Source organism: Balaenoptera musculus, chromosome 11, assembly GCF_009873245.2.
Source record: "Balaenoptera musculus isolate JJ_BM4_2016_0621 chromosome 11, mBalMus1.pri.v3, whole genome shotgun sequence".
NCBI lineage: Eukaryota > Metazoa > Chordata > Mammalia > Artiodactyla > Balaenopteridae > Balaenoptera > Balaenoptera musculus.
Genome location: NC_045795.1, coordinates 40,448,172 through 40,460,617, shown reverse-complemented (window position 1 = coordinate 40,460,617; position 12,446 = coordinate 40,448,172). Strand labels below are relative to the sequence as shown.

Here is a 12,446-nt window from a genome sequence, read left to right as displayed (position 1 = left end):
AGTAAACTAGGGATCTAGCCACCACGTTACAGTCACCCCCAATGATGAGCCCTGAGGGAACTCAAGAAGGAAACAAGGGATGCCTGCCATCTAGCAGCCACTCCCCACAGTGAAGCTTGAGGAAACTCTGGAAAACACAGGATACTGGCCCCAGATAGCTGAGGTGCATGTGAAAGAATGGTTTCAGTGAGCCCAGACTCTTGCATCTTCCCATACATAGAAAAGTGCTAAATTCCTTAACTTGAGTCATCTGGTTTTCTTTTATTGACAGTTATCTTTTGTTCCAACTACCTGGTGTTGTTGCAAAAACTCCTATATATCCTGACTGCCCCTCTTCCCCTTCGGAACCGTTTTCTCAGTGTTATATGAGAGGCTCTCTCCCGGGCTTGAAGTCCTAAGAATGTCTGCTGAATAAAACATAACTCTCAACTTTTAAGTTGTGCATTTTAGTCGACAATGGTGAAAGACAAGCACTGCCGAGAGTGGGGAGATGGAATCCTTTGCTTTTCTCTGCGCTTGGGGACCAATGCGTTCAGGGAAGGGCTTTGTTTGGGTTGTGGCGTAGACCCCAGGCATGTTCTGGGACCTGGTCTGAACTAAGGTCATGGTTGGCAGGCCTCTGTGTTTTCCTGGCTGTTCACTCACTGACATTGAACCCTAAGGGGCTGCAGGCCCTGCCCTTGGCCAGATGCTGGCAGGAAAGGAGCTCCCGCCAGAGGAGGACACTGCATCCCATCGTGGGGGCAGAACAGGCAAATGCCCTTGGGCTCTTAGGGGCAGTTTGAGCCTGTGCGAGGGGGCCGTGTGGCCGGATGGTGGGATTTTCATAAGGAGAGATAGATAGGAGAAGACCCCAAGATGTAGTCTTGTGTCACCTGTGGATTTAGGTAGGGGGTTCTTGAGTCCAAACTCCACCACTATTAGATGTGCGATCATATCCAATTAACATTTCTAGCCTGTTGGCCAGTAAACCTCATAGGACTGCTGTGAGGATTAGAAGAGGTAATTTGTATAAGGTGCTCAGGACACATGCTCCATAGTGTTTGCACTTAACCCATTTGTGTGCAGCGTCAGTGCTGTGTAGAACCTCCCACCGGACAGAGAAACCCCTAAGGGAAGCATGGGGAGTGGTGACAAATGGAAGTAACACTGTGGTCTTCCTTCTGCCTCCCACTCCCTCTTTGTATTCCTTCCACATCGATCATCAACTGCCTTTCCCAAACACTTATTGCTGGTCTCATAAGTTCCATTCTCTTTCTAACCCTCCAATTCAGTTCTCATCTTCCCCCAATCTCGCCTCCTCCTCTATGGTCCCGTTGCCCACCCCCACCTTGTCTCCCCACCCTGGGTCCCTGGACAAGGCACCTCTGCCAGCGTTTGCATTCCTGCCACTTGCTCTATCACGGAGCATTTATCACTGGCCACATTGCGGGGGAAATGACAGCCTCCGCTTGGTCAGGCTTCCGAGTTAGCCTCGCCATCTCCCCCGACTTAGCTGCTCCCATGTGGTGCGATTTCTCTCACCAAGTGTTGTTTTCCTTTTCTCTGCCTGTGTTTGCATGGAATACCATGAATTTGATGTAGTGATTGCCTAACACATATACCACATAATAGTATTTTCTTTCTTTCTGAAGCACTGTTTGCATGACAAATGAGTTGGTAACATTTGTGCTTCTCCTTGCAGCTGTGCAGTTCAATATATAAAGAATGAGCCTTTCAGCATCAATACTGGCCCCATGTATTCTAAGAGGGCTTGAAACTGATGCTTAAACAAAGTTAATGTTACAGCATTTCGCAGAGTTACAGTCTATTTCCACATAGTGGATCTCGGGGCGATTTTAAAAAATACCAAAACGGGGCCACCCCCGGGGTGGTCCCCAGTGTGGGCTTTGTCGGCTTTCCTTGTGTTTGGGGTCCCGGCTGCTGCTACATACACCCAGGGCCAAATGACCCCCAGCCCTCCCCTAGTCCCACCCGAACCCTGTTGTTTTCCCTTCAGCCTCAAACCCATCATGTTTGCAGCAGTGCCCTCCCTCCCCCCATCCCCCAGGGCTCCACCTCTGCCTCGCTGGGTCTAGCAGGCCTTTGGGGTAATGTGCCACCACTTAGAGCATATTTGCCAATCATGCTTCCCTTCCCCATCCCTCCAAGAAGAAGCCTCACAATCTGTTTGGAAAATTCAGTCAGAAAAAAACTCATGAGGGACTTCCCTGGCAGTCCAGTGGTTAAGATTCCACGCTTCCACTGCAGGGGGCACGGGTTTGATCCCTGATCAGGCAACTAAGATTCCACATGCCGTGCGCCACAGCCAAAAAATTTTAAAAATTAAAAATAAAAAAATTTAAAAAAAGGAAAATTAAAAATAAAATAAAAGAAAAAAACCTCATTAAAAAAAAAAAAGAAAAAAGAATAAAACCTCATGAGTCAATCATTCCTCCCAGGTCTCGGGCCTCTACATTTTCCTCCTGAACTCCCCGATCCAGTCCACCCCTTCCCTGGATTGATAACCCTTCAGGGTCCTCCATCAACATTCTCTGCCCTCAAAGCACTTTTACCAGCTTCAGTGAAGTCAGTTTGTTGCCCATCAGTTTGTTTTATCCACGTGACCGTCCCCACACTTCCGACACTGACCCTCAGGTCTTCCCCTCCGAAGGGCTCCATCTTAGTGCTTCTTTGCCACCACCGCCCGTGTCGTGTTGGGAGCTGCCCACAAGGCCCCTTTGGGCCTTCTCAGATCTGCCTTTCTGTGTCTCTTCTAGTTCTGCCGCTGGGCCTGTCGAGTATGGGAACACACATTTCCAAGAACAGGGCAATATTGCAAAGTCAACGGCTGTCCTGTGTGCCCTCCTTTCTCATCACTTTGTTGTGGCTTTTTTTTTTCAAGGTGAGCAGCTCAGGCTGTGGTTGGTCTTCCTGATTTCTTAAAGTCAAAAGAGGGAAAACAAGCTCCAATGTCTAAATCTACTTCGTAACCACATCCACACATTTGGTAGAGATGAGGGGCCGCTTGGAGGATGCTCTGGATTCCCAAGGGGCTGCCATGCTGCCTGCTGTCCTGCCGACCTCTCTCTGTCTCGGCAGAGCCTTATAATAATAACAGCCATAAATCTTTTAGTGGGTTCCTTTCTCATTCTCTTCCTGTGAAAAGCCCTGCACACATTTATCAGGTCCTTAAAGATGCTCCGGACCATGGACTTGCCCTTGATCCACCTTGTCCCCAGCCTCGTGCATCCCTCTTGTCTTTTCTGGGCTTCCTTCGAACCATAGCATGGGTGGCGTCACACCGTGGTGGGGGCACTGGGAGAGTATGGTTGGAAAGGGGGACGATGTGGGTGCAATTTTTGGCTTAGATTTGGACTGGAATGGCCCCAGCTCTGCCCAGCATCTTGCTGCCTCATCTAAGTACCCTGACCTATCTCTCTAGGTCAATGAAGGGGCAAATAGAGTCACAAAAAAGTGTCAGAATGGGTTTAATGAGCAGTTATGTTACCTGCTTTTCATCAGCAGCTGAAAATTAAACAAAACTCTCACTCTTTTGGCCACTTTCACACCTTGGTATCTGTGGGTAAGAGTTCCTTTAGAGGCATGGAATACATTCCCCAATGTCAATAATGAATTGTGTATGAAGAAAAATGTAATGCTTTCAGAACATTTTCTTTTGGGCTTTGTCCATGATTAGATTACACTAAATTATAGAGTACAGATATCAGGTAATTACTCTTTGCTTTTAAGTATTCAATTTCATGGCAAATCCACGTAGCTCAGTAATTATAAAATCACACCGACGTGGTTACCAAGAAAATACCTCATCATCTCCATCTTGTGAAACTAGGCTCAGGTCGCCCTATAATTACCCGTGGTCCTAAGTGTAAAAGTACATTCCAGATGAAAACGGGTAATCTGTAACTCTCTGTAATTGCCAGGTATCTGGAACGATTCTTGTAGATTTTGCTGGATAAATCTCAGCCAGACTTTGAGAAGCCGCATCCTCGCCCTACTGGTTCCTCTGGGCACTTTCCCTGTCTCTGATGCTGGCTGGGTCCTGGTCTAGACATCCTCTAGCTTTAATCAAGAGTGTGTCTCTCTTTACTTCTGTTTTGTGAAAGCATGGTCATTTTCTCCTTGGCTCAGCTCAGAACCTCCCCAACCAACCCCCCACCGCTGACCCAGTTTTAATTTCTTCCAGTGGCAGGTGGAGGAGGAAAACAAGAGAAGAAAGGGGCCGACATATCTAAACAGGCGGCCGGGGCGCTGTGTGTAAAGAAGCAGGGGGTGGCTGGGTCCCCGTTGTGGCTCATTACTGGGAAGCACTTCAGAGGCCACCGGGTGAGGGTGGGGGACCTGAACTCTGAACTCTGAGCTCTGAGCTGAGCTGAGCTCTGAACCGGCCTGTTCTGCGGAACCGACAGCATCCTCACGCTTCCTAGGTGCTGTGCTTGCTGAAGCAATTCCCATTTTAAAAGATGCAGACCATCCGGGGTGAAATCTCCTAGGTGTCTCATTTCCCTCCATAGCACCCATTTCAACCCTCAGGAGCTTCGGGAAAATTCCCCAGAGGGTGCTGGGACCAACCCCCCCTCCCCGCCCCAGAAATGGGCGCCCCCTACTGGGGGTGGGGGAAGGTGGTCTCACTGTAGGGGCAGATCTCAGCGGAGGGCGAGGAAAAGACGCGAAATCTGTGTTTTCCACAAGGAAAGAGACAGTGAACATTTTGTTTTTTGCTTCTTGGAGAGCGTTACTGATAACGGAGGAACTTGGTGGAACTCGGAAGGGCGAGGAGGAGTTCTGGATCCAGATCCTCCAATCGCACGCTTTATAGCTAGATTCCTGTGGCTTTTCCTCCCTTCACGTGCCCTGCTGCAGCCATTTATTAGCGGGTGTCTCTCCCCATTTATCAGCGGGTGTCTGGGCAGCATCTCCCGGGATCCGGCAGCTGTGCTTGGGTTGATCAGTACGTGCACTGGAAACTGTGTGAACGTGCTGTGTGCAGGCTCTGGGTCCCGTGTAAGGTTCCTCGAGGGGCATTCAGAGCACCCCAAGCGAGGGTCCTTTTTAAGGGCTGGAGTCGTCTTGTTCTGACTGTTATCCACGGCTAAGCCCTTGAAGTGGCTGGGGCGGGTGGAGATACGGAATGGGCACTGTTGTCTAATTGCTAGTAACCTATGGCTGGAGCTTGGGTTCCTATATGGCCCCAGTTTATAAATAAATGAACATTCATTAGCGTAAAATTAAATTAGAATGAAATTTCCCGTCCAGTTTTGTTTAGAAGGCAGAAATAAAATGGGTTGGCTGTGTAATTTTGCCATAGATGCTGGAACATGTAGTCACAAGGTGATAATGATAATAGTAATTTGCTTTTTGCTGGTGCCTGCGTTCCCAGATCTCAAGGCAGATATTACCACCTTGCTTTTGCAAAGGCTCATTGAGGTTAAAGGGCTAGCTGGAAGTTACCCAGCAAGGGGTTGAGCGCAGAGGCCTTAAAACGCTCTGGTCCATTAGACCTCGAGTCAGTAAACAGAAAATGGACCAGGATTCAGGAGGCCTGAGTTCCTGTGCTTGCTTGGCCACTGACTCACCACATGGGCAAAAGATGCCGTCTCTCCGGGCCTCAGTTTCCTTACCTAGAACGGAAGGGCCTGCGCAAATCTTCCGATTCCGTGGGTCTCAATTAATATTTGCACACAGAACTTACAAAAGGCACATGCTTTGCTAATATACGCACCAGTTATGGCCAAACTCTCTCTGAGCTTTATTATTTCCCTCTTTATGGCATGACCTGACTCTGACCTTTGGAAATTAAAATATTAAATAAAAGAGTCATTTCTGTATATTTCATGATTTATTTGCTGGAGGGGGATTTGCTTGGGAGAGGGTGTTTTCCTTCCAAGCCCAGCAGATGGGCTGCGCAGATGGGCTCCCGGGGCCTCTCTGGGTGGGGCGTGGGGGGATCCGAGTTCCGTCCAGCTTCTCCCCCAGGTGACCTGTCACTTGGCTGCTGGAGAAAAGCAAAGGAAATTTGCAGCTCAGAAGTGTCATCAGGTCCATCTGTGAAACCACCTTCTAAACCTGCCTGCAGGTCTGAGGAAGGAGGGGAGGTCTGGCCAGACTCTCCCTCTAGCTTTCTCCGTAGCCTGGGGCTAGTAATTTAACCTCTCAGTTCCTCCGCCCGAAACATTTTCTCCTGGCCTTTCTCCTCTCCTCCTGGGGACTAGGAGAAGAAATCGGTGGCTGTTTGTCACATAGGACCTAGCTTTGCACAAGTAACTCAGGCCGACCTTGACCCGGGGAAGGCCAAATGGGGCTCAGGACTTCGATTTGCAGAATGGATGGGGGAAAAAAAAATGCAGGCTTTTGTGGCCAGACTGCGCCAGGGTTTCCATTAGAGTCACCAAGCAGCCTCACTGGTGTTTGGGGAGGGAAGGAACAGATCTGTGCAGGGGGAGGGTTTGGGCAGGGTTGCTGTCACTTGTGGTCCTCTGCCAGAAAGGCGTTAGGGAAAGGGGTCTGAGCCCTGGAGGCAGGGCCTGAAGACGCCCCTGGCTGGGGAATTGGGCCTCCCCAACCACCAGCAGCCATCCGAGGCCCGCCCCCTCGCCCCCTCCCCGTACCCCCACCAAATCTGTGATTAGGCTCCCCTCGGAGGCGGGGTGGGGTGCGGGAGCTTGCGGCAGAAGACAGCTTCAGGTTCTCAAGAGCAAAGCAGAAAAACAAATCACAGCCCCCAAACCCTACTTGGCTACGCTGCAGGAATATGAACCCGGAGGCGCCCTGCCTCCGCTTACCGTTCTGGCTGGACAGCAGCACCTCACGCAGCAGCCCTTCCAGGGTGGCCCGGTACTTTTCCAGCTGCCTGGAGTTCATCCTCATTCCAATTTCCACGTGAGCAGTCAGCTGTGAAATAAGGCAGAGTTAACAGGAAGGGAGAGCGCGCCGTTGACCCCTGGGTGCCCTACAGGTGGTTGGAGGATTGCGCGGGGGAGCCGTGCCACTCTTCCGGATCCCCTGGGGTCCTCTGGGAGTTCTGGCCCCTCCCCCCAATTCTCACCTGGGGGCTGGATTCTGTAAGGTTGCTGAGACCAGCAGGGAGGGAGGAGGATCAACCAGCCTCACCCCATTGGGGAAGCTGGGATCAGAGGAGGAAAGTCCCCTCCCCTTCTCCTGAATGATAATAGCTAACACGTGGGAGTGTACCAGGTGCCAGGTGTCATTCTAAATGCTTTCCGTAGGTTAAGCCTCTCAATGACCCTATGATGTAGAGACACTAATGGGGATTAGTGTCCCCATTTTGCAGATGAGGAAACTGAGGACAAAGTGGTCAAGTAACTTGCTCAAGGCCACACAGGTACTAAATAGCGAGGGAGAAGTACACGCAGAGGGCCATGCTCCAGGGTCCAGGCCCGGGACCCCCAGGCTACGCTTTCTCTAGCACCTTGGGGACACATGTGAGACCGTGGAGGAGCTGTCTGGAGGCTCTCCACCAAGAGGGGTTGTTGGGGCAGAGCAAGGGGCACCAACTGATCTCCCCCCAGAGCTTCCCGGTTCAATGGTCTTGCTGCACGAGCCAAGACCCCCTGACTCTCCAGAGAGCCGTGATGGAGGAGTCCCAGGCCCGCTCCCCCACCTCCCACCTGACACACCGGGGGTGGGAAATGGACTCAGGAGGCCTGAAGGACAACCTTAGGGGTGGCTCTGCGGGCTGGCGGTTCCAGCCCTGCCTGTGCTGTTCCCTTGCTGTGGGAATGGTTTCCTTACTTTAAAATGAAGAGGCTGGACTGAATGACCCAGGAAGGACCTCCTGGCCTGCATGTCATGGTTCTAAGGATAGGGAGAGGGGACAAGAGGTACCCACCCCAAGCCTCCTGAGATGTTACATCGGATATAACCTGTACCGTGGGAACCTCAGGGTCCGTGCCATAAACTCTGTCTCAGGTGCATTTCGAGGGCAGTTCTGAGCAAGCTCCCCCTTTGCCAGGCAGAGGACTCACTCCCGGCTCCCTCCTCTAGAGCCCAGGGAGCATGCGGGAAGGAAAGGAGTGCCCCTCCTTCTGCCGCTGCAGTGACAGCACCGAGGTCACTCTGTGCCACTTGTATGACCTCACTGTCTGTGAACAGCATGCTGTGGGGACCCAAGGGGGTGCAAAGATCACTGGCCAGTGTTCACTGGGAGGCAGGAGGTGTGGAGTCCAGCTGTGTTCTGCCTTGACCACTGCGTGACCTTGGCAAGGCCCCCACTCTCTCTAGATATCAGTCTGCCAGTCTGCCCCACCCCCTTCCAGACCCCTTTACAGGAAAGTGTTCCACACTCAGTCCTGGGACTTCTTCTTTCTCCACCCACAGACTCCCCGCCCCCGAAAGGATCTTGCCTTGTCCTGGCTTGAAATTCTATATAATCGCTGATGACTCCCACATTTATGTCTCCAGCCCCAAACTTTCCTAAAGTCCAGACTTGCATATTGACCAGCCCATGCAACATCTCCACCTGGGTGCCCGACAGGCATCTCACAGTTCACAGGCCCAGTCTGACCTCCTGATCTTCTTCCTGCCAACCTGAGCCAACCACAGGCTTCACCAGCTCAGTGAGTGGCAAATCCATCCTTCTAGGTGTTCCAGCCAAAAACCTTGAAGTCAGTTTTTACTTTTCACTTTCTTCACATCCTATATCCATTCTTTCAGCAAATCCTGTGGGCTTGTACCTCCAAAATATTTCCAGAATCTGACCACTTTGCTCTTCCTCCCCCATGACCACCCTGGGCTGAAGCGCTCTCTCTCTTTCTCTCTCTCTCTCTCTCTCCCCTGCCCCCTCTCCTCTCCCTCCCTCCCTCTCCCCCTCTCCTCTGGGCCCACTCCTGCCTCAGGGCCTTTGCAGTAGCTGTTTCTTCTGCCTGGAAAGCTCTTCCCCCAGATATCCTTATGGTTCACTCCCTCCCTCTCTTCAGGTCTTTGCAGGAACAACAATCTACTCATGACACCTGCTCTGATCATCCTATTTAAAATTATCACCCACCCCATCTCCTTTCCCTGTTTTATTTTCCTCCACAAAACCTATCACCACGTGACCTACTGTAAAGTTTGCTTATTTACCCTGTTTGCAGTCTGTTGCTGATGCTTCCAGTACCTTGTTTCTGTTCTCCCCGGGAGTATGAGCTCCCTGAGGGCAGAGGATTTGTCTGTTTTGTTTGTCATCCTATCCCCAGCGCCCAGAAGCGTGCCTTGCACATAGCAGAGGCCTAGTAAGTGTTCTCCGTCTGAATAAATGAGTCTGTGAAATTAAAGAGCACTACTAGACAAACTCAAGGCTCTCTCCAGCCCTGACAATCTGTGCATCCTCACTGGGCGCTCATGGCCCTGGACCCTGGGTCCTGACGCAGTAGCTGTCTCCTGGCTCCAGTCTAGGGCAGGAAACGGCACCCCTGTCGTCTCTCCCTGAGGACCCAGCTGCCTTCTGACTGGTCTCCTGCCTCCACTCCTGCCACCCCGGTTCTTTCTGAGTCAGAGCAGATGACCTCCCTGCTTTGAACCCCCAACAGCCTCCCAGGCATCTTGCCTGGCCCACCAGGCCCTGTTGGCCTCTTGCCCTCTCTCAGCACCCCCTGGGCCTCGAGGGCCTCCGACCCACCAGGGGCTTCCTGAGCCGGGCCTTTGCACTCCCTGTTCCTTCTTCTGGGATGTTCTTGCTCTAGCTCTTTGCATGGGTGGCTCCTCCTGATCCTTCAGGTTTCAAATCAAACGTCACCTCCTCTGAGAGGCCTTCCCTCCGCTCCCCCGGCCAAAGCAGTGCCCCCAGCCCCACCGTCACTCTCTATTCTACCTCCTTATTTGGTGCCTAAAATGGTTTATTGTCTCATCTTTGGTATCTGTTTCTCCCTCCTAGGACGGAGCTTGTTGCCTCAGTGTCTGGTTCACAGAACATTCTGTGGTGGCCGGGGACCATCCCCCTACTGGGTTTCTCTGCATTGCCCCCCTGTCTGCTCACCTTGATAACTTCCTTTTCTTCTTCCTCCAAAGGCTCTGCGGGGTCCAGAGGGCCCACCTTCTCGGACCTCTGCTGTACACTCAGGGATTTCTTTTGCCCTTCGTACTGCTCCTTTTCCTAGGGGTCGAGCACAAAACTGTACAAAACTCACCCTCCCTCAACCATCCGTATGGCCCCTTGGAGTCTCTACCCAGAGTGCTAAGTGGCCTGAGCGGGAGCTCAGGCCGAAAGAACCCCTTTTCCCAGGCACCTCTCACAGGGTGTCTCAGACACCCAGCAGCTTGACAACGGCCCTCGATTTGCCCACCAACAAGTCAACTCGAAGAGGAATCCGTTCCTTTGTAGTTCAAACATTACACCCAGGTTGTTACTGTTAATTAAGTTAAAATGCTGAAAATAATGGCCGCCCTTCCTGCATATTAAGTGCGAAAATGTGTTTTTCTTAGCAAAGAGCCTATAAAAAAAGATGGTGAGTGCGCCGTGGGGTGGCCCCGAAACTGGAGCCCCTGGGAGGTGATTTATGAGGCAAGACAGGGAGATGAATTATGGAGGAAGGAGTTTGCAGCTTCTTCATAAAAATGCCAGTGCCTGGCAATTATGAGGAGGAAAACCACAGAGCAGATTAATGCCAAGCGTCCTTTGGTTGCCATTTTGCCAGTTCGTGTAATACTGAGTTTGACTCTTTCTGTCCAGCCCCACATCTTGCCGGGCATCCTGCTTGCTAGGTCCCTGAGCACTGAGATCAGATACACCCCTATTCCTTTGGTTTCTCTGAGGACACTCTGGGGGTTCAGCTCTGGGCCTGCCCTGGGACATGGTGATTCTGGAACAGTTGGTCATCTTTCCTGCAGAGGGAGCCGAGTGGTGGACGAAGGTAGGTTTAGGGGATCCGCTGTATCTCCTCCATCACTTTGCATATCCACCCCTGAAGAAGGGGAGCTGGGTCCAGCCTGGCCTCTGTAAAGGATGCTGTTGACTGGGTGCGTGGAAACCTACCCCGGGACAGAGCGCGTTGCTACAGAGGCTGAGCCTCAGGGCCACGTGACCTCCCAGAGAACTGACTCACTCATGGATCCCTATTGGAGCCTTGGTCTCAAGACACATGGGACATGAACGTCCATTACTTCATCCCATTTAAAGAGAAACAGGGAATTCCCTGGTGGTCCAGTGGTTAGGACTCTGTGCTCTCACTGCCGAGGGCCCGGGTTCAATCCCTGGTTGGGGACCTAAAATCCCACAAGCCGTGTAGTGCGGCCAAAAAAAAAAAAGAGAGAAACAAAGGTGGCAAGACACTCAGAACCCCTTGATGTCTAAAGTAAAAGGCCCAGGGAGGCAGGTCCAGCAGCCCAGTTTTCCTTAGGCTCCGCTGCCTGAGTTCCATTAAACCTGCCCTGTTTTCTTCTGGGCTCTAAAGAGAAGGAGGCTTTGGCCACCACTCCCTGGAAAGGCACCTTCTTTCCTGCTCGGACATTTGCGCCCACCTGTCCCCCATCCTTCTCTCTCGGGGCCCTCAGCTCAGGTTCCCCTCTTCCGCACCAGCCCACCACGTTTTCTCCTGCCCTGAACTCAGCGCATACCAGCAGCATTACTTACTGGACAATTAATCACGTCCTGCCTTGTGACATCTCCCTTTTGTTTTTTGTTATTAGTGAATCTTTCATATGTTTGTGTCTTGGCTCCCGTGCCAGCTCCCTGAAGACGGGAGGTTCTGAGATTTCCTTGCATGCCTGGCCTCTCACCTGGGGTGGCCCTTTGTGCTGCAGAGATGCTCCACAAATATTTATTGGCTTGTTAATTGAAAACTTCCCCTGAAGGATGGGCAGGGGTGGGAAAAGATGTCGCCCGTGGGAGCCGCTGATACCTTTGTGGCGCTAGTGAAAGAGTGGAGGTGGCCGGGGGGACGGCTGGGGTCTGGGGTTATCTGGGGTCCTGGTTCTGCATATTTGCCTCAGTGTCCCTGGCATAGCTGATTAAACATGGGTTTACTGAAGGGACACTTATGCCTCAGAGAAACTAATGTCACTTCAGTGCTGAGCAGGGCTGTGGGTCAACTCGGCCACAATGGGGAGGTGGGCAGCCTGGGAATATCTTACCTGCATCCTCTGGACTTCACCGTAGGTGAAGATGGGAATGTAGGCTTCCGTCTGGGAAGCCAGCATGATGGCTGCATGCACCACCAGCAGAAAGGCCACGGCCTTGCGGGACAGCATTCTGGAGCTGGACGAAAACAGGAAGCTCCTGTCACCAATGTAGGGTACAGGGACAGGCTGCTGCGTTGGAGGCAGGAGCCCTCAGCCCTGGTCCATGGCCCACCTGGAGCTGTGTGATCTTGAGCAAGCCACTTACCCTGTCTGGACTTGGGTCTGGTGTGGGGCTGTACCAGAGGAACTCAGAGCCCCCTCTCTGCCCTAAGCACCCGGGAGAGGCTGCCCTGCCCCCTGCACACACCGGGGAAGAATCATTCCACTTGGCT

At 52.1% G+C, this 12,446-nt stretch overlaps 1 protein-coding gene across 1 annotated transcript; it reads right to left on the bottom strand.

The window, feature by feature from the left end:
- Window positions 1-6,462: 6,462 nt before the first annotated feature.
- On the bottom strand, window positions 6,463-12,183 carry MLN (motilin). Its single transcript, XM_036869928.1, has 4 exons — window positions 12,067-12,183; window positions 9,974-10,090; window positions 6,783-6,891; window positions 6,463-6,476 (listed from the first exon to the last, which is right to left on the bottom strand). Exons 1-4 carry the CDS (start codon window positions 12,181-12,183, stop codon window positions 6,463-6,465), a joined length of 357 nt encoding a protein of 118 aa, XP_036725823.1.
- Window positions 12,184-12,446: the final 263 nt, after the last annotated feature.

Coding starts and splice junctions, on each gene's coding strand:
- MLN (XM_036869928.1), bottom strand. CDS start 12,183: ATGCTGTCCCGCAAGGCCGTGGCCTTTCTGCTGGTGGTGCATGCAGCC. Junction 10,091..12,066: donor GTGAAGTCCAGAGGATGCAG/GTAAGATATTCC, acceptor CTCGACCCCTAG/GAAAAGGAGCAGTACGAAGG. Junction 6,892..9,973: donor AAGAAAAGGAAGTTATCAAG/GTGAGCAGACAG, acceptor CTTATTTCACAG/CTGACTGCTCACGTGGAAAT.